The 20,888-nt window shown below is 55.2% G+C and overlaps 1 protein-coding gene and 1 long non-coding RNA gene across 7 annotated transcripts in view; one reads left to right on the top strand and one right to left on the bottom strand.

Moving 5' to 3' along the window:
- Positions 1–20,888, bottom strand: part of LOC135190905 (uncharacterized) — a 614,761-nt gene that overhangs the window by 340,235 nt on the left and 253,638 nt on the right. The gene's annotated exons all lie outside the window — the stretch shown is intronic.
- Positions 14,255–20,888, top strand: part of PUM1 (pumilio RNA binding family member 1) — a 110,834-nt gene continuing 104,200 nt past the window's right edge. For 4 of the 6 annotated variants that reach the window (XM_064172412.1, XM_064172408.1, XM_064172409.1 and 1 more), the window contains exons 1-2: positions 14,255–14,387; positions 20,077–20,450. In XM_064172412.1, coding sequence (XP_064028482.1) covers positions 20,088–20,450 — 363 coding nt within the window. In that variant the 5' untranslated portion in view covers positions 14,255–14,387; positions 20,077–20,087. The remainder of the gene's footprint in view (positions 14,388–20,076; positions 20,451–20,888) is intronic. The other 2 variants (XM_064172411.1, XM_064172410.1) reach the window with 1 other exon arrangement.

Raw genomic sequence — 20,888 nt, 5'->3', positions numbered from 1 at the left:
GGCCTCTTGGCCCCCAGGGCACATTGCTGTGCCATGGATGTTCTCCCCCAGCTCCCCCAGGGCCCTCTCCTTGGGGCTGCTCTCCAGCAGTCACCTCCCAGTCTGCCCTGCTGCAGTTTATTATTCCTTCCCAGGTGCAGGACTCTGCACTTGTCCTTCCTTGTTTCCTTTCCTTCCAGCCATCAAACACTGGTGGGAGGGTTCATTTTTACCTTTTATCCTCACTGTGGGCTCGGTGTCTCCCAGCTGGGTGATGCCCTTGAGCCCAGAGTGGCCTTTTTATGGTGCCCCAGTGAGATTCTAGCAGAAAAGAGCCTGGGGGTGCTGACTGACAGCAGCTGAAGAGGAGCCAGGGTGTGCCCAGGTGGGCAAGAAGGGCACCAGCAGCCTGGCCTGGAGCATCAATGGTGTGGCCAGCAGAAGCAGGGCAGGGATTATGCCCCTGTGCCAGGCACTGGTGAGGCTGCACCTTGAGTGCTGGGTTCAGTTTTGGGCTCCTCACTCCAAGAACGATATTGAGGAGCTGGAGCAGGTCCAGAGAAGGGCAGGAAAATTGGGGAAGGGTCTGGAGAGCAGGGGTGGGGAGGAGCAGCTGAGGGAGTTGGGGATGTGCAGCCTGGAGAAGAGGAGGCTGAGGAAGACCTCATTGCTCTCTACAGCTGCCTGAGAGGAGGCTGCAGTGAGGTGGGGTTGGGCTCTGCTCCCTAGTATCAGGTGATAGGAGGAGAGGAAATGGCCTGGAATTGTGCCAGGGGAGGGTGAGGTTGGAGATGTGGAACAATTTCTTTGCTTCAAAAGTGGTCAGGGATTGGCAGAGGCTGCCCAGGTTGGTGCTGGAGTGCCCATGCCCATGCCTGTTGAAGAAACCTGTGGCCATGGCTCTTGGGGCCATGGTTTAGTGGCCATGGTGGGGTTGGGTTAAGGTTGGACTGGAGGATCTTAGAGAGGTTTTCCAACCCAAACAGTTCTGTGATGCTGCCTCCTCCCTCGCTGTCTATGTGCTTTAAGACCTCCCTGAAGCTTTCTCCTCTCCAGGCTGAGCAGCCCCACATCTCAGCCTGTTCCCACAGGGGAGCTTCTCCAGCCCTCACACAACCCTTGAGGTCTCCTCTGGACCTGCTCCAACAATTCCATCTCCCCTCCTGTCCTTTCCCCTGCTCCCACCCCAGTCTGAGCTGGGACATGAGTGCAGCATCCCCAACAGTGCTGCTCTAAATCCTATCAGTGACCTCCCATTTCAAACCCACCTGAGTGTGTGGGCACAGCTCCACTACCCACACCCACGGGGGGGCTTTTGGAGAGGTCTTCTCTTTGAACCCCTCACTCCCTGGGCCAAGCTGGTGCCTCCTCACAGCCGCCATCCCCTGCCTGCCTGTGGCTGAGCTGTAATTACAGAGTCCAAGCATCTCTTGCTGCTATCATGTGAAGCAAGCCTGTGTGGTGGTAAACAGGAAGGGCAGGAAGAAAAAGGAGTTGATTTTCTTCCATCCCAAAGGCCAGCAAAGAAATGGCTGAGGAGCAACAAAGGCTTGATTTAACCCCGCGTGGCAGTGCTGGCTCCCTGCTGCAGATGGGCAGGAGGAAAAAAGGAGCTTTCAGAGCCTCAGACAAAGGCAGAGAGATGCTTCTCAGGGAGCTGAGGAGATCTCAAGGTCCAGCTGCTCTGCTGCTAGGTGTGCTGAGGGAAATAAGGCTGGAGCCAGGGAGGTGAGAGCTGCAGCAGCAGCAGCCAGGTGGGTGATTGACCCAAGGTGAGAGAGGAAAGGAACTCGTGGGGAGAATTAGGCAGAGGCTATGGAGATGCTGAGGGGGTTGGAGCAGTTTGGGTGAATCTACTGCACTTCTCTGCTCTGCTCTGCTCTGCTGAGGGAAGTAAGGATGGTGCCAGAGAGGTGAGAGCTGCAGCAGTAGCCAGGTGGATGACTGACCCAGGGTGAGAGAGAAAAGGAATTGGTGAGGAGAATCTAGCAGAGGCTATGGAGATGCTGAGGGGGTTGGAGCAGTTTGGGTGATTCTACTGCTCTGCTCTGCTCTGCTGAGGGAAATAAGGCTGGTGCCAGGGAGGTGAGAGCTGCAGCAGTAGCCAGGTGGATGATTGCCCCAGGGTGAGAGAGAAAAGGAACTCGTGGGGAGAATCAGGCAGAGGCTACAGAGATGCTGAGGGGGTTGGAGCAGTTTGGGTGAATCTACTGCTCTGCTCTGCTCTGCTCTGCTGAGGGAAATAAGGCTGGTGCCAGAGAGGTGAGAGCTGCAGCAGCAGCCAGGTGGATGTTTGACCCAAGGTGAGAGAGGAAAGGAACTGGTGGGGAGAATCAGGCAGAGGCTATGGAGATGCTAAGGGGGTTGGAGCAGTTTGGGTGATTCTACTGCTCTGCTCTGCTCTGCTGAGGGAAATAAGGCTGGTGCCAGAGAGGTGAGAGCTGCAGCAGCAGCCAGGTGAGTGATTGACCCAAGGTGAGAGGGGAAAGGAACTCGTGAGGAGAATCATGCAGAGGCTACAGAGGTGCTGAGGAGGTGGGAGAAGCTTGGATGATTCTACCACTCTGCTCTGCTGAGGGAAATAAGGCTGGAGCCAGGGAGGTGAGAGCTGCAGCAGCAGCCAGGTGAGTGATTGACCCAGGGTGAGAGAGAAAAGGAACTCATGGGGAGAATCAGGCAGAGGCTATGGAGATGCTGAGGGGGTTGGAGCAGTTTGGATGATTCTACTGCCCTGCTGAGGGAAATAAGGCTGGTGCCAGGGAGGTGAGAGCTGCAGCAGCAGCCAGGTGAGTGATTGACCCAAGGTGAGAGAGGAAAGGAACTCGTCGGGAGAATCTAGCAGAGGCTATGGAGATGCTGAGGGGGTTGGAGCAGCTTGGGTGATTCTACCACTCTGCTCTGCTGCTCTGCTCTGTACTGGCCTCACCTGCAGCACTGCATCCAATTCTGGTGCCCCCCACCACAAGAAGGACCTGGAGCTGCTGGACGGGGTCCAGAGGAGGTCACAAAGATGATCAGAGGGATGGAGAACCTCTCTTTTGAGGCCAGGCTGGGAGAGTTGGGGCTGTTCAGCCTGGGGAAGAGAAGGCTGTGGGAAAAGCCTCATTTGTGAACCTGTAATTAAAGGCTGGACCACAAAGGCCATGGGCACAGGGTTAAGGTTCAGGAGGGAAATGCATCACTGGTACTTGCTAACCTTGGCCAGCTCTGTCTGCAGCCAGGATGGTGTTCACCTAAATGTGGTGATTTGTTGGGCTGTTGTTTTGCCTTGACTGGAAACTTAACAGGAAACACATCTGGGAGCTGCAGAGTGCAGATAGCTGGCTCCAGGGAGGGCCCCAGGGGGCCACCATCATGGCCTGGCAGCAGCAGCAGCATTTGTCACCCTCTTTAGGGTAGGGAGGTTGAGACTGGAGATGAGGAAGAAATTCTTGGCAGTGAGGGTGGTGAAACACTGGCACAGGTTGCCCAGGGAGGTTGTAGATGCTCCCTCACTGGAGGTGTTCAAGGCCAGGTTGGATGAGACTTTGAGCAACCTGGGCTGGTGGGAGGTGTCCCTGCCCAAGGCAAGGGGTTGGAACTGGCTGAGCTTTGAGTTCTCTTCCAACCTAAGCCATTTTATGGTTCTGTGACTTAGGGTGACAAAGACAAGAGGAAATCAGACAATTTAAAGCCTCAAAGGTCTGAAAAAGCTGGAGGCAAAGCAGAAGTTGGGCTAGGAGAGCCTTCTGGTTGACCATTCCCTTGCAAGGTCCCCACTGATGCCTCTGCTGCTGTCCTGCATCCCTGCCATGCCCAGCTGCCCATGTGTATGTTTCCAGAGTGGGTGATATAAACCCACTGTGCATGCAGCAGCAGCAGCTGGTGCCATAAACAGCTCTTGCTGCAGGGGAAGAACCCACAGGTCTCCAAGCTGTGCTCCAGCCCAATCCAGCTCTGCAGATGGTGGGGAGGCAAGAAAAAGTCAGAGCATTCCTCTGGTCTGTTTTCCAGCAGGGAGGAAGAGCTGCTGCAATGCAAATGGGAATGATGGAGCTGGCAGAAAGAAAACAAACTCAGGCTCTGGGACTGCAAGAAGTTCATCCAGCAGCCTGAGGAGGTGGTGACCTTCCAAAGGGCTTAGTCATGTAATTGCCTGTGGAGAAAACCCAGCGTTGATGTATCTGATGATAGCAAACAAGGTGCAAAGAGCAATCAGTCTCCTGCTTCAGAGAGCCAGGGATGAGAAACTGGGGTGAGACACGGTGTGGGGATGATCCCCAGGAAGGGTCTAGAGCACAGCTTTTGTGAGGAGCAGTTGAGGGACCTGGGGTGGTTCAGGCTGGAGAAGAGGAGGCTGAGGAGAGCTCTCACTGCGCTCTGCAGCTCCCTGAGAGGAGGCTGAAGCCAGGTAGGGGTTAGAATCATAGAATCAGTCAGGGTTGGAAGGGACCACAAGGAGCAGCCAGTTCCAACCCCCTGCCATGCCCAGGGACACCCTACCCTGCACACAGCCTCAGCCAGCCTGGCCTCAAACACCTCCAGCCATGGAGCAGGAACTGGTCCCTTTCCCCCCATCCCATTGTGCCACAGCTCCTGGTCCCCTGCGGCTCTGCTGTCCTCCTGCCCCCCAGGCTTTGCTGGCTGGTGACAAAGGCTGCTGAAAAGGCAGGAACGTGGAGCAGGGCTCAGCTCCACTGCTCCCTGAGCAGAGAGACATCGCAGCAGTGAGGTCCGGGGGGAAAACCCCTGAGGAGTGCAAGCAAACACAGAGTTTCCTTTTTCCTGGTTCGCAGCTGCAGGCAGTTGGTTGTGTGGCTGCCTGGCTGCAGGTTTCTCAGCCACCTCCTGGGTAATCAGCTCTATCCGTGGGGTGGCAGAGGGGCACTCAAGGATCCTTCCTAAGCACACCCAGCCCTGTGTGCTTCTGACCTTTCTTGCTGCCTGGTTCCTGTGGAAAAGACCTTCCTGATCCCCTACGACTCAGAACTCATCCTGCTTGTCTCTTCTCATCACGGATTTAACCCACTCTTGATCCTACAAATGCATCCTGGATTTATCTCCACGTCTCCAGGGTGTTTTTCACTGCTTGCCTCTGGCTGGTCTTTGCTTGTGGTGGCCTTAGGAGCTGAGGCAAACAGGAGGGAGGACAGCAGAGGACATCGATGGGATTCAAAAGCAGGCATTCCTGAGTGGATGGAGAGCAGCCCTGTGGAGAAGGACTTAGGGGTGCAAAGCTGGACAGGAGCCAGCACTGAGTGCTGCCAGCCCAGCCCCAGCCTGTCCTGGGCTGATCCCCAGCAGGGTGGGCAGCAGGGGCAGGGAGGGGATTCTGCCCCTCTGCTGTGCTCTGCTGAGACCCCCCTGCAGTGCTGAGGCCAGCTCCAGAGTCCTCAGCACAGCACAGAAAGGGACCTGTTGGAACAGAGCCAGAGGAGGCCACAGCAGTGCTGGCAGGGCTGGAAGGGCTCTGCTGTGAGGCCAGGCTGAGGGAGTTGGGTTTGTTCAGCCTGAAGAAGAGAAGGCTCCAGGGAGACCTTCTGGTGGCCTTTGAGTGCTTAATGGGACTGAGCAGAAAGCTGAGGACAGGGTTTTGAGCAGGTCCTGTTGTGGCAGGACAAGAGGTGATGGTTTGAACTGAAAGAGGCAGATTCAGACTGGAAAGAAGGAAGAAAGGTTTGACAGTGAGGGTGGGGGAGAGCCTGGCCCAGGCTGCCCAGAGAGGTAGGAGATGCCTGGAACCATCTCAGGTGAGGTTGTTTGGGGCTCTGAGCAACTTGCTCTAGCTGCAGATGTCCCTGCTGATCACAGAAGGGTTTAGTTAGATGATATTTAAGGTCCCTTCCAATCATAGAATCAACCAGGTTAGAAGAGACCTCCAAGATCACCCAGTCCAACCTAGCACCCAGCCCTGTCCAGTCAACTAGACCACGGCACTGAGACTGGCACAGCTGTTTCCCAACCAGGGCACATGTGGCATGGGTTTGCCAGCTGCCTTCCTGCAGGCAGAGAGAGGAAGCAGTGAGGTTTGCTTTTGATGACCCTCAAGACAACCCTCAGCATTGCTTGGCTGCTGGTCTGGCACTCAGGGTCAGGGACACTGCATCAACCTCAGGGCAGCCCATGGGTGGGAGCTGCTGAGAGCCTTTAGGGGTTGTATTTTTGCAAGAACAAGAAGTGACTTTTTCCAGCCCAAATGACATTTTCAGACTTTCCCCTGGTTGGAGAGGGTCCACAGCCAGAAATTTCCTTCAGCTTTGCTCTAACTGCAACATTACTGTGTCCAGTTCTGGGCTCCTCCATTGCAGAGAGATGTTGAGGTGCTGGAAGGTGTTTGGAGAAGGGCAGCAAGGCTGGGGAGGGGCCTGGAGCACAGCCCTGTGAGGAGAGGCTGAGGGAGCTGGGGGGGTGCAGCCTGCAGCAGAGGAGGCTCAGGGCAGAGCTCATTGCTGCCTGCAGCTGCCTGCAGGGAGGCTGTAGCCAGATGGGGTTGGGCTCTGCTGCCAGGCAGCCAGGGACAGAATGAGGGGACAGAGGCTGAAGCTGTGGCAGGGCAGGTCTAGGCTGGATGTTGTTAGGAAGTTGTTGTCAGAGAGAGTGATTGGCACTGGAATGGGCTGCCCAGGGAGGTGGTGGAGTCTGTGTGGCTGGAGGTGTTGCAGCCAAGCCTGGCTGGGGCACTTAGTGCCATGGTGTGGTTGGTTGGGCAGGGCTGGGTGCTAGGTTGGGCTGGCTGAGCTTGGAGCTCTCTTCCACCCTGCTTGATTCTGTGATTCTATGATTTCATCAGCTGCTTTTAGACACTTGACTGTGCTGGGTTTTTCCATCAGAGCATGGAAACCTGTGGGTGAAACATGCTGGTGGAAACCACCTTTGGAGTTGACCATTGAGAGCTGCTGCAGAAACCACAGGACATTTCCCATCCATGTATGCTGCTGCTGACAGGTCCAGCTCAGAAGGCTCTGATGTGCATGCCCTGCACCTGCTTGTGTGTGGGACAGGGCTCTCCAGGGAAGGTCCCTTGGGGAAGGTTCATGATTTGAGGTCTACAAAGCAGCTGATGGAGGGAGGGATGGTTCAGCACACAGCTGATGTTCATGAACAGGCACCAAAGCAGCTCAGTGGCAGGGCTGAGTATTTCTTTTTGTCTCAAGGTTTGATGGAGCTGAATGATGTAGTTGGTTCTTGACTTGAACACCAGCTTGAACACTTGAAGAAAGCTTAAGAGACTTGGGGCTGATTAGTGTGGAGAAGGTTGAGAGGGGATCAGGCTGGATGTTGTTAGGAAGTTGTTGTCAGAGAGAGTGATTGGCATTGGAATGGGCTGCCCAGGGAGGTGGTGGAGTCTGTGTGGCTGGAGGTGTTGCAGCCAAGCCTGGCTGGGGCACTTAGTGCCATGGTCTGGTTGGTTGGGCAGGGCTGGGTGCTAGGTTGGGCTGGCTGAGCTTGGAGCTCTCTTCCACCCTGCTTGATTCTATGACTCTATAAATACTTGAAGGGTTGGTGCCAGGATGAAGGTGCCAGGATCTCAGTGGTGCCCAGTGGCAGGACAAGGAACAACAGGTACAAACTGGAACCCAGGAAACTTCACCTCAACAGGAGGAGGAGAAAATCTTTTGGTGTGAAGGTGCTGGAGCCCTGGAGCAGGCTGTCCACAGAGGCTGTGGAGTCTCCTTCTGTGCAGACTTTCAAAACCTGCCTGGATGTCTTCCTGTGTGACCTGCCCTGGGGGATCCTGCTTTGGTAGAGGGGTTGGACTCAATGATCTCCAGAGGTCATTTCCAACCTCTACCAGTCTGTGTTCCTTAAAGCTTTTCTGTTCCAGTGGGCACCTTGTGACAGTCTCCTGCCTGGAGATCTCAGCAGGTTTTAGCTTGGCTTTAAAAAAAAGTAAACCAAGAAAAACCTCAAGAAATTCAGTGGATTTTGCTGCCCCACTGAAGAACTTGGCACTGGCTGGAGGAGATGCTCTCTTCTCCCATCTGGCTTTTAACTTCAGACATCATGCTGTCACTGAAATAGCAGTGCTGGACCTCCCTACGCTTCCCAGGGGCTGGGGACACTCAGGTCTGTCTGGAGAGCAAATACTGAAGGCATTCTCCTGTGATTTATGGAGTCAGAGAATCATAGAGTCATAGAAAGGTTTAGGTTGGATGGGCCCTTAAAGCTCAGCCAGTTCCAAGCCCCTGCCATAGGCAGGGACACCTCACACTAGAACAGGTTGCTCAAGGCCTCATCCAACCTGGTCCTCAATACCTCCAGGGAGGTTGTGGAGCACATTCTGTGCTTCTGTGCTCCACAGCCTCCCTGGGAAACCTGTGCCAGTCTCTCACCACCCTCAACCTGTGCCAGGCTCTCACCACCCTCACTGCAAACAACTTCCTCACATCCACTTTCAGTCTCTCCTCTCACACTTCAAACCCATTCCTCCTTCTCCTGCCACTCCCAGACCTTCTCAACAGTCCCTCCCCAGCCCTCCTGCAGCCCCCTGCACATCCTGCAAGGCCACTCCAAGCTCTCCTGGAAGCCTTCTCCTCTGCAGGCTGCACAGCCCCAACTCTCTCAGCCTGTGCTCAGAGCAGAGCTGCTGCAGCCCTCTCAGCATCTTGGTGGCCTCCTCTGCACTGCCTCCAACACTTCCATGTGCTGCTTGTGCTGGGGGCTGCAGAACTGCCCCCAGGACTGCAGGTGAGGTGTGAGGAGAGCAGAGCCAAGGGGCAGAATCCCCTCCTTGCCCTGTGCCCACACTGCTCTTGCTGCACCCAGCACAGGGTTGTGTCTGGGCTGCACTCCCACTGCAGGCTCCTGTTGAGCTTTTCACCAGCCCAGACCCCCAGGTCCTGTTCCTCAGGGCTGCTCTCAGCCATTCCCCACCCAGCCTGGAGCTGTGCTTGGGATTGCATCCACTCAGGTGCAGGACCTTACACTTGGCCTGTTGAAGTTCATGAGGTTGGCCTGGGCACAGCTCTGCAGCCTGCCCAGCTCCCTCTGGATGGATCCCTGCCCTCTGGCAAGTTGACTGTGCCACACAGCTTGGTGCCATCTGCAGACCTGCTGAGAGTGCATCTGAGTCCTTACTCAGCTGCTTTTCTTTTCCATCTGGATTCCCTGTCCTGTGCTTATGTCTCCTTCACCAAGCTGCAGGAAGGTCTGCTCCAAAGAATGCTGTGTTAGATTTGGGCACCTCAATACAAGAGAGATGTTGAGGTGCTGCAGTGAGTGCAGAGGAGGGCAGCAAAGTTAGTGAAGGGCCTGGAGAATAAGTCTTATGTGGAAGCAACTGAAGGAGCTGGGGATGGTTAGTATGAGGAAGAGGAGGCTGAGGGGAGACCTCATTGCTGTCTCCAGCTGCCTGAAAGGAGGTTGTGGAGAGGGTGGTGCTGGTCTCTTCTCACAGTGGTACAAGAAGAGGGAATGGCCTCAAGCTGCAACTAGGCAGGTTAAGACTAGATCATAGGAAAAGAATATTCACAGGGAGGGAGTTGAGTTCCCAACCCTGGATGTGTTTAAAGGTCATTTGGATGTGGTGCTTGGGGATATGGTTCAGGGTGCACCTTGTAGAGTAGGGTTCTTGGTTGGGCTTGGTGAACACTTTCCTGGCTGACCACTTCTGTGCTTCTGTAACCACAGCAGTGCTGGGTTTATTTGCTCTTTGACTAGAAGGCTCCATCAAAGAGAAGATATTGTCTTGCTGGGCACTGTGCCACCAGGAAGAGAGTCCAGGCAGGGCATGGATGGAGGCTCTGGGTTTGGATGTTTGACTTTGGATATGCAGCTTTGATGTTTAATGAAGACTGCAGTTGACTGAAGCCTCTCCTGTAGCCAGTGGAGGGACAAGGGTGCTTCTAAGTGAGTCATCTGGAGGTTAGGAGGACATCAACCAACTTCTGGAGGCATTTTTTCCTCTTTGTAGATTGATGATCATAGAATCAAGCAGGGTGGAAGAGAGCTCCAAGCTCAGACAGCCCAACCTAGCACCCAGCCCTGCCCAACCAACCACACCATGGCACTAAGTGCCCCAGCCAGGCTTGGCAAGAACACCTCCAGCCACACAGACTCCACCACCTCCCTGGGCAGCCCATTCCAATGCCAATCACTCTCTCTGACAACAACTTCCTAACAACATCCAGCCTCAACCTACCCTGCCACAGCTTCAGGCTGTGTCCCCTTGTGCTGTTGCTGTCTGCCTGGCAGCAGAGCCCAACCCCACCTGGCTGCAGCCTCCCTGCAGGCAGCTGCAGGCAGCAATGAGCTCTGCCCTGAGCCTCCTCTGCTGCAGGCTGCACCCCCCCAGCTCCCTCAGCCTCTCCTCACAGGGCTGTGCTCCAGGCCCCTCCCCAGCCTTGCTGCCCTTCTCCAAACACCTTCCAGCACCTCAACATCTCTCTTGAATTGAGGGGCTCAGAAGTGGACACAGCACTGCAGGGGTGGCCTGAGCAGTGCTGAGCACAGGGGCAGAAGAACCTCCCTTTTGGTGAATGAAGCCCAGGGTAATTTTTGCTGGGACCTGGTATGAGATGAGCTGTGGAGCTGTGGCTGTCCTTGATGGCCAAGAGAAAGACAAAAAAAAGACATTCCCACCTCCAGAAGGTTCTTCTCATGGAGGTGGAAGTCATTTTACTGCCTGCACTTCCTTTTCCTCCCACTCTGGCTGCAATGTCTCTGGAGCAGCCTGTTTTCCCAGTGGATTTCCATGGCTTTCAATCAGCTGGGAGCTCAGACAAGGTCTGAGGGGCAAAAAGTGGGAGGCAGGAGAGGCTGTTGGAGGGACAGAGGTGAGACCCAAACTCCAGCACAGTCCCACAGCCACGGGGCCATTTCTCTGTCCCTTTCTTCCTAAACTGAAGAAGCTCACAGGCTGAAGCAGGTTCTAACCACTAACCCTTCAGCTGCAGGACTCCCTCCCCCCTCACCACACCAGTACAAATGTAATTATCCCAGGGATAATTAACACAAACCACGTTTCTGGTGTCAGCAAGCAGCCTGGGTGTGTGCTGCAACCCACCACGGTGGAGCTGTTATCTCTGGCTCACAGCAGAGGGTCAGTGCTGTTGGAGCAGCTCTGTGCCACCACTGCTAAGATAGCTCGAGGAGAGGCAGCCCCACCAGCAAGGTGGGGTGCTGAGGTTGACAGTTTGCAAGCACAGCACCTCAAAACCTGGCCAGCAGAAGCAGGTAGGGACCTGCCAGCTCTCCTTCCCCCAGGCTCCACAGCAAGCAGTATGGGGTGGGAAAGAGCTTCTGACCTCTCAAACTTGCCCAGGTATTTGTCACCCAGAAGCCAGCACCAAGGCCTTCTACTGGCCCTGGATGTTCAGGAGTTGGTGAGGAGTGCAACCAAAGGAGAGAGGGTGCCTGGGCAGATTTATTTGCTCCAGTGCCAGAAGGACACAGTTTCACTCTTTACCTCTCTCCTATGCCCCAGGCTTGCCCTTGCTCACACCAGTGGTGTTTTGGAGATGTTGCATAGTCCACCATGGCACAGCAGAGCTAGGTTTTTGGCTCTGCCAGCTGGAAGGTGGGGAATTGATCCAGCCTCACCACACAAGTCTGCTTCTGGTGGGCTGACTGTGTCAGCAAAGTGGTTTGCTTCTAACAGGGCAGCACAGCTCAGCAGAACCAGCTGCAGCTTCATGAGGGATGCTGGCCAGAAGAACCTGCTGAGGTTCCTCTTCCAGCAAAGAGCCTGGAGGCAGCCAGACATCACTAACAGGAGCTACTCGTTGCACAGGATCCATGCTGCAGCTGTTTATGGGGTGCTCAGGGCCGGGCAAGGCTGCATGGCAGCAGAGCAGGGGGGTCCATACCAAGTGCCACACACCTTGAGCCAACATGCTGCAGCTGGAGCCAGCAGAGCTGGGGTTTTCACAGCAAGGTCCAATAAGCCATGCTGGGGCTGGCTGAGAGAAGATTTATAGACTCACAGAATCAGGCAGGGTTGGAAGGGAGCACAAGGAGCAGGCAGTCCCAACCCCCTGCCATGCCCAGGGACACCCTACCCTAGAGCAGGCTGCACACAGCCTCAACCAGCCTGGCCTCAAACACCTCCAGCCATGGGGCCTCAACCACCTCCCTGGGCAACCCATTCCAGCCTCTCACCACTCTCCTGCTCAACAACTTCCTCCTCACCTCCAGCCTCACTCTCCCCACCTCCACCTTTGCTCCATTCCCCCCACTCCTGACACTCCCTCACAGCCTCAAAAGTCCCTCCCCAGCTTTTTTGTAGCCCCCTTCAGATGCTGGCAGGCCACAAGAAGGTCCCCTGGGAGCTTCCTCTGCTCCAGCCTGCACAGCCCCAACTCTTTCAGTCTGTGCTCACAGCAGAGCTGCTGCAGCCTCTGAGCATCCTCCTGGCCCTGCTCTGGACACTCTCCAGCATCTCCACAGCCCTCTTGTCCCAGGGGCTCCAGAGCTGGATGCAGGATTCCAGGTGGGGTCTCAGCAGAGCAGAGCAGAGGGGGAGAATCCCCTCCCTGGCCCTGCTGGCCACACTTCTGCTGCTGCAGCCCAGGCTCTGCTTGGCTCTCTGGGCTGCAAGTGCACACTGCTGGCTCCTGCTGAGCTTCTCCTCCAGCAGCACCCCCAAGTCCCTCTCCTCAGGGCTGCTCTCCAGCCACTCACTGCCCAGCCTGGATTTGTGCTTGGCATTGCCCCGACCCAGATTTGGGTGGCTCTGCAAGACTTGGCTTGACATGGACAGCAAAAGCCTTTGCTCACTGCTTGCCCTGAAGGCCAGCCTGGAGCACTCAGCACCTCCCGGGGGGCTGCAGCCACGACCTGTGTCTCCTCATGGAGCAGGAGGGTGGCCAGGCGAGGCTGGCAGGGCTGCAGGGAGCAGCGTGGGCACTTGCAGGAGGCAGCGCAGACACCCAGCAGCCTTTCGGGGAGGACATGGACGCAAGCCGCGCAGCCAGGTCGCGCTTTAACGCCCGCCATGGAGACACCGGGCGTGGGGCAACCCCTCGGACCTGGAACCACGGCCGGGGAAAAGCTCAGGCTTGAGGGAGACCTCTCGGCGAGCCTCGCTGCGGTCCGCGGGCGCTTGGAAAGGCAGCAGGCAGGGAGCTGGGCTGCTGCTCGCTTTGCTCTCTGCCTGCATGCGAGGGCATGCCCCAAGCCGCTTCACTTTGCCTCCCGTTTTTCTTCTTGCCTGGCCAAAAGGCAGGGGGGGAAAAAACCCTGGCATTTCGGTGTCAAGCCCTTCTAAAACTCAGGAGCTCGACACGGCGGTGCAAGAGGACGGACAACGGCAGCGGCGGCCGCTCCGCACCGAGCTGTCCCTTTAACATGGAGGTGTCGCGGCAGGAACTACGGCTCCCAGGCTACGGCGCTGGGTTGCAACGGGCAGCCCGGGAGCCTGGCCGGCGCTGCAGCGGCGCACGCTGGGCTCTGTAGTCTCCTCCGCAGCGCTGCCTGTCGTAGATGGGTGTCGGTTAGGAGAGACCTGTAGGGTGCTGGAGCCCGACCGTTAAGCCAGCGCTGCCCAGTCACCAGTGACCCGCAGGGGAGCGGAGCAAAGGGGAGGGGGAACATGAAGGGAGAACGCTCCAGAATGGCGCTCTGCTGCTGGCGCAGGGCTCGGAAAGGCGCAGGGCTCGGGAAAAGCTCTCTCCCCGCCTGCGTTTCGTGCCACCGGTGCGGTTCTCCATCGCCTTTTGTGTGCTGCAGGCCCCGCGATGGTGGCTGCGGCTGAGGCAGGCGGCTGTCTGCCGTCGTGTCCCCGCCGCTGGCCATCGGGTGCTGGCTGCCGCGGGCATGCAGGCGCAGCCCCCTTAGGTGCTGGCTGCCGCGGGCATGCAGGCGCAGCCCCCTGAGCTGATGGCTGCCGCGGGCATGCAGGCGCAGCCCCCTTAGGTGCTGGCTGCCGCGGGCATGCAGGCGCAGCCCCCTGAGCTGATGGCTGCCGCGGGCATGCAGGCGCAGCCCCCTTAGGTGCTGGCTGCCGCGGGCATGCAGGCGCAGCCCCCTTAGGTGCTGGCTGCCGCGGGCATGCAGGCGCAGCCCCCTGAGCTGATGGCGGCTGCATGGGGCTGAGCACCACCTGCATCCTCAGCCCGGCTGGGGAAGGGGCTTCGCTCAAAGCCTGAGGCCCCCAGCCAGGGCCTGGCTCCGACCCAGCTGGGGCTGGCAGGAGAGCGGCGGCGCCCGCAAAGGCTGCTCGGGAAAGAGCCGGGCACGTCCAGGGTGCCCCCGCGGCGCAGCAGGGCCAGAGCGGGGCGGGCGTGCGGAGGGGGCAGGGGCCGCAGGCAGGGCTCGCCCCGGCCCGTCCCGGCCTGGCAGCGGCGGCCCGGCCTCGCCTTCCCGGCGTGCAGCGCGGCGCCCGTCCCCGCCGGGCCGCCATGTTGTCGGAGTGAAAGGCAGGGGGAGAGGCAGGCGGCGAGCGGCCTGGGGGGGGGGCCGAGATCCGTCTTCATCCTACCGCTCCGCCCGTGAGTACCGACACCGGAACGGGGCTCCACGCGCCGCGCACCCCAGCGGAGCCGCCGATGGGGCCATATTGGTGGGGGGAGCGGGCGGAGTGGCGCCAGGCCGCCCCGAAGGCGAGCGGCGGCGGGGCGCTGGCGCCCGGCTCTCCCGCCCGGCTTCTTGTCGGCGCTCGGGGGCCCGGGCCTGGCCCCTATTGTTACCGGGGAGAGAGGGCACGATGGGTCCTTGTCTCTCGTGAAGGCTCCGCGGCCCCTTTTCACCGCGCCCCGGCTGGCAGGCAGAAGGTGTGGGGGGGGTTGTTATTGTTGGGGGCCGCAGGCCCATCCCGGCCGGGCGCCCCCCGCCTGCGGCCCCCTCGGGCCTGGCCTGCCTCGGTGGGGGCCTCTTCGGGGCTCCCTCTTCTCCCAGGAGGGGTCCAGGCCGGCCCGTCGGGTAGAGCCGAAGCTCCGCTTTGTTGCCCCGAGGGGCCTGGCCCCGCGGTGGTGTACAGGGGTGGCTGGGTTCCATCACCACCCTGGCTTTTGGGGGGGGGGGGGGGGGGTGTATCGGCGGGGCTGGGGAGGGGATCGAGGCTCCTGGCAGGGGAGGGGGACGGTGCCTGGAAAGTGTGTGTGTGTGTGTGTGGGCGCGTCAGGAAGATGTAGACAATACTTTATGCTGTGCTGAGTGACCCTGGGGTGTTGTGTTTGGGGGGGGGGGAGGGGAGATGTGCTGTTTCTGCTTTGTTTTTATCTGGTGTTCGTGCACTAACAGTGTTGGGCCCTTTTCATGCCACACTTGGCATTTCCAGAGCCTGTCTCTTGCCCCAGCCTGCTGTAGCCTCGATTCTTATTGTCCTTATTGTTGTTTTGGTTTGGTTGTTTGGGGTTTTTTTTTTTCGGGGTTTGTGTTTTTTTTTTTTTTTTTCCTTCCTTTTTCGGACGGTGTTTAATAACTTTGTTCCGAGCCGCGGATTTCGTTAGCCAGATCATGAGTAAGGAATTTCCTTTACGAAGAAGCAAGGATGGGAGGGTGAGGGGGTAAGGGGTCGCGTTTATCTCACCGGGTTTTGGTGGTGGTGGAGGCGTTCGCTGGGTGCTTGGTTCCTTCTCTTTCCGCCGCCTCTCCGGGATTGCAGGAAAACGCCAGGTTTAAGCCCTTCAAACTTCTTGCAGGCCACATTGCTGGGGAACAATGGCAGGGCTGCCATTGCCAGGCCAACTTCCTAAACAAAACTTTCCCCCCCACTTCCACCGCATCCCAAACATCCCAAACTCTTCTTTGTGCTTAAACTTTGCGAGCTGCCCGTCGTGTGCTGGCTGATTTTTTTCCATTCTATTCTGTTTTGGGAGGAGGAGTCACCATCCCTGGAGGAGGAGGTGGTCAAGTGAACGTGTGGACATGGCACTTTGGGCAGTGATTTGATGGCCGCAGTGGTGCTGTTAGGTCGATGGTTGGACTCGGTGATCTTAGAGGTTTTTCCCAACCCAGACAATTCAGTGCGTATTGAATAAGCTGCAAGCTGTGTGCACAGAGCTGGGGTCTCCCTTGATTAAAGCCTCCTGCTTCGAACTCGCTTTGGGGACGGCTCCCAAGTTTTTGGTGCTTGGGGAGCCTCCCATAATCGAAAGGATTTTGCTCGTGTTGATAACGCAGAGGGGTTTATCTACACGAGGTGTTTCTACTGAGGAGGGAGGTTTGCCTGCTTTGAGCGTGTTAAACCTGTGTTTGTAAATAGCTAACTCTTCCCAGCAAACAGTTTACCTCGGCAAAGTTTATTCTGTGTTTTAAGGAAGAGCTTGAGAATGGAAAGGATCCTCGTGGCCCTGAGCGCTGCGAGCCTCGCAGCTGGCTCCTGCCTGTGCCTTGTGTAGGTGACTTCCCGTAGTTGGAATGCTCCATCGGCCCTGAATGACAGGATTCAGCTGTCGGCTGCGGTTCCCTCGGCCCTGCCATCAAAACACAGCCTGCAACTAAACTTGAACTACCCAGAATGCTGCCTTCCCCTTTGCTCCCTTTCAAAATGTCGCCTTTGCCAAGTTTTCTCCTGGTGTTGGGAGCTGCCTCGCCTGTGGCAGACCGAAGAGGAAGCGTCTGGGAGCAGGAGGCACTTGTATGGTTCTTTGTAGTAAGGTGACTGAAGTTTTCTGGAGCTTCAGCACCTCCCTCCGAATTTTGTCCTAACGCAGTTATTAATGATGTGTGTGGAAATTAAAGCAGGAATCAACCTGGGTGAGCAGGGAAACTTTGCAGCCTTCTGAGGGAGGACAGTAGGGGCTCTGCAACTTCCACTGGCCACATTGTGCACTGTGTTGGTGCTGGGAACGGGGCTTGTCCGGTACAGAGACACCTGAAGCTCCCTCTGGATTCATACTATCTTCCTGGGCTATTAAAGCCTGATCTGAGATAACTTGAAACCCCCTGCTCAGATTTTATTGTCTGCAATTAATACACACCTCAGCTTCTGGTACATGAATTTCTTACCAGTAGTTAATTTTTTTCTCTTACTCCATAGAGGAGCTTTATTGCTTCATTTTGTGTTGCTGAAGGATTCTGGTGAGTTTATTAAAGTGAGACTAAGGGGAAGTGCCATTAACTGGCAGTACTGTGGTAAAAATCAGTGGAGGTTTAGTGATACCAGGTGTTGTCACAGTGTGTTTCACAAAGGATTTGGGGAAGGTTCAGTGATTTCCAGATCTTCTGGAGGACAGAGGAGTGAGTTGTGTGGAATGTTGCTGGTGGAGGTCTCTACAAAGCCCTATGGAGCTGTTGTTTATGTGGCCTTGGAACAAATGTGTTACAGGGGCAATTAAAATAATCTCACCTCTGCAGTCCTTGCAGTCGTTTTCCTCTGAATATTAACCCTGTTCTCAGTTGGTGGGACTGGCCTGGCAAAGTTTGGTGAAAGTCTGGTTTGTTTTTTTTTGGTGTCAACTTTCTCTCTCTGCCGTTAGGAAATTGTTCCTGTTGTAGCTGCCTGTTGTTCAGGGCAACTCAGATGAGCAGGGGAGGAACAGAGCTGCCTTGTAGGCCCTGGGAGCTGCTGTCAGGATCAGGGCCAAGGCTTGCAGCCACCAAGGTACCCAGAGTAAAAACATTTAAGGGCGGGTGTGTAGCTGTGGTGGAAGTCTCTGAGATCTTGCCACCCCAGTTTCGTCTTCTGTGGGATTTATGGGGTTGCCTTTAGGTAACTGAAGTCATAAACTAATGATCTTGTAAAAAATAGTGATTCTGGCCATGCTGTGCTTTTGAAACCACATTGGATTTGTGTGTGCTCTGCATGGGCTGAAACCTACATAACAAGGGAGACACTTTGCTCTTCACATGTGTAATGTGTTCATTGCTCTCAGCAGCAGCCCATAGTGGTGTGTGAAAACAACAAACAAACCTTTGTGGGTTTGTGCTGCTGGGATGAAGAGCTAGAGAATGGTTGAACTCAATGATCTTAAAGGTCTTTTCCAACCAAAAGGATTCTGTGATGTCCTCAAATTATTTGGGGGATAGTAAATTAGAGAGATGCTGCCAGCACACTCTGCCAGTTTTCCTTTTGCCCGCAGATGACTTTGGGTCTGTCCAAAGCCTTGGGGTATTTCAGTTTTGGATGGGCTCTGTGACTTGTCCAGCTCTCCCCTAGTGCTGTCAAGAGTGGGACCAGCATTACTGGCAGCTCCAGCTCTGGAAGGTTCTGCCAAGATCCCAAGGCACCAAGAGGTTAGCTGTCCTTTCTCCAGGGAATCTCTCACAAAACATGCTGGTGTATTTTACCATTGCATGACCAAAGCCAGCTCTGGATTTTTCAGCTGGTTTGGGGTTTTATTAACTGTAGAAGCAGAAATCCAGTATTTCTGCTTTTTACCAGGAAGGTGGTGAGGCACTGGAACAGATTGCCCAGACAAGTTTTGAAGGTTCCTAGCCTGGAAGCATTGCAGAGGCAGATTAGATGAGGCTCTGAGCAACCTGGTCTGGTAGGAGGAATTCCTGCCCGTAGCAGGAGATTTGGAACTAGATGATCTTTAAGGTCTCCAGATGATCTTGAAACCATTCTATGATTTAAAGCTTGCATTTGGAAAACAGAAAAACCAAAACACCAAACCCTGTTGCCTTGATGCTTTGCATGACTGAGTGGAGACATTGTGATACAGAGTGACTCTTGTATTGATCCGAGATCTGCCTCGTAATTTGTGGGCTGTAAACAAGCACAACAGGCACCCATGGTGGAATCTGCCTTCCCCTGGCTTCTCTGGGAGGTTTTCCCAGCCGTTCTCCATGGCAGTACTCCAGTTGGGGCTTTGTCCATTGCATAAATTGCCATTTTGATGTGGTTCTAATGGGTGCCTTGCATGAATCTTGCCTTTACTGCTAACTCTTGGCAGCACAAAATGTGACGTTTTTGGCTAGCTCTCTTTTTTTTTTTATGATATTTTAGTTGCTGGGTTAATGGAGCAAATATCTGTGTTAAAATCATCAGATTTGGCATTGTGGTGTTGCCCTGCCAGTCTCAAGATGGGTGTGTTATTTAAGATGTAAAGTTGAATCTGTGAGGATTTCATAGTCACAAGCACAGAATGGTAGGGGTGGGACGGGACTGCTGGAGATCACAGACTGGTAGTGGTTGGAAAGGACCTCTGGAGATCACAGAATGGTAGGGGTTGGAAAGGACCTCTGGAGATCACAGAATGGTAGGGGTTGGAAAGGACCTCTGGAGATCACAGACTGGTAGTGGTTGGAAAGGACCTCTGGAGATCACAGAATGGTAGGGGTTGGAAAGGACCTCTGGAGATCACAGAATGGTAGGGGTTGGAAAGGACCTCTGGAGATCACAGAATGGTAGGGGTTGGAAAGGACCTCTGGAGATCACAGAATGGTAGGGGTTGGAAAGGACCTCTGGAGATCACAGAATGGTAGGGGTTGGAAAGGACCTCTGGAGATCACAGAATGGTAGAGGTTGGAAAGGACCTCTGGAGATTACGGAGTCCAAACTCCATGCCAAGTCAGGATCACCTAGAGCAGGCCACATGGGAGCATGTCCAGACAGGTTTTGTAAGTCTCCAGAGAAGGAGACTTCACCAACTCTCTGGGCAGCCTGCTCCAGGGCCCTGACGTCCTCATTCCTGTTTGGAAAGGAATTGGAGCCAATCTCTGATAGAATTACAGATGTCAGATTTAGACTTAGTGTTTTAAAACCTATGTACAAAACATTTTGCACTTGAAGCTGATTGATTCTAATGGAATGATAAACAAAGGCATTCTTCACAGAAAATAGAGCCAGAGTTTATGATTTCATAGAATCACGGAATCATAGAATGTTAGAGGTTGGAAGGGACCTCTGGAGATCATGGAGTCTGAACTCTGTGCCAAATTAGGATCACCTAGGGCAGGCCTCACAGGAACAGGTCCAGGCAGGTTTTGAAAGTCTCCAGAGAAGGAGACTCCACAGCCTCTTTGGGCAGCCTACTCAAGGGCTCCAGCACCGTAACAGCAAAGAAGTTTTTCCTCATGTCACGTTGAACCTCCTGGGTTCCAGCTCGTACCTGATGTTCCTTGTCTTATTGCAGGATACCACCAAAAAGATCCTGGCACCTTCATCTTGACACCCACCCCTCAGATATTTATAGTCATTAACAAGATCCACTCAGCCTTCTCTTCTAAAGACTAAAGAGCCCCAGCTGATGCTTTCTTTTCCTTCTCTCCCTTCGCCTCTCCCCTCCATAGGTGCTGGTGGAATGAGCGTTGCGTGTGTTTTGAAGAGAAAAGCAGTACTCTGGCAGGACTCGTTCAGCCCCCACCTGAAGCAGCACGCTCAAGATACAGCTAATCCCACCATGCCTGTTGTACTGACATCTGGAACAGGGTCCCAGGCTCAGCCACAGCCAGCTGCAAACCAGGCACTCGCAGCAGGGACACACTCCAGCCCTGTTCCTGGGTCCATTGGGGTCGCAGGCCGCTCCCAGGACGACGCTATGGTGGATTACTTCTTCCAGAGGCAGCATGGTGAGCAGCTTGGGGGAGGAGGAAGTGGTGGAGGCGGCTATAATAACAGCAAACATCGTTGGCCTACTGGGGATAACATTCATGCAGAGCATCAGGTAAAAAACCAGTTCCATGTTTCCAAACTCCACACATTGAATGCGTTGGGCTTGTGATAGATGCTTTTAATGACACTTTCTGGAGCTCCAGCTGGTGGTTGTGCGGGTGGGGAATGGCAGTGGTTTTACTTTATGTTTTCTCTTTCCAGGATCGTGGGGCCTTGGTTGTTTTAAGCTGAAATGTTTCTGCTCTTGAGAATGTCGAAATCGCAGTCCGCTCTCTTGACGGTCGAATATGTGTTTGTGGAGTGGATCGTTCCCTTTATTGATCTTTTTGTTGTTGTTTTGGCTGTGTGGAGCAGCGTGTCAGTGGCTGCTGCTGCCTTTCAGAGCTGGTGCTGTAGTTAAATAATTCTTATGTAATGGTATTACAAAACTGCCAATGATGTAGGTTGGGCTCTCACCGTTCCCAGTAGTGAAAAACACAGCTCTGGAAGT

This window comes from Pogoniulus pusillus, chromosome 37 (genome assembly GCF_015220805.1).
Source record: "Pogoniulus pusillus isolate bPogPus1 chromosome 37, bPogPus1.pri, whole genome shotgun sequence".
Taxonomy (NCBI): Eukaryota; Metazoa; Chordata; class Aves; order Piciformes; family Lybiidae; genus Pogoniulus; species Pogoniulus pusillus.
The sequence above is the reverse complement of the archived record's forward strand: the minus strand, read 5'-3'. Positions and strand labels throughout refer to the sequence as shown.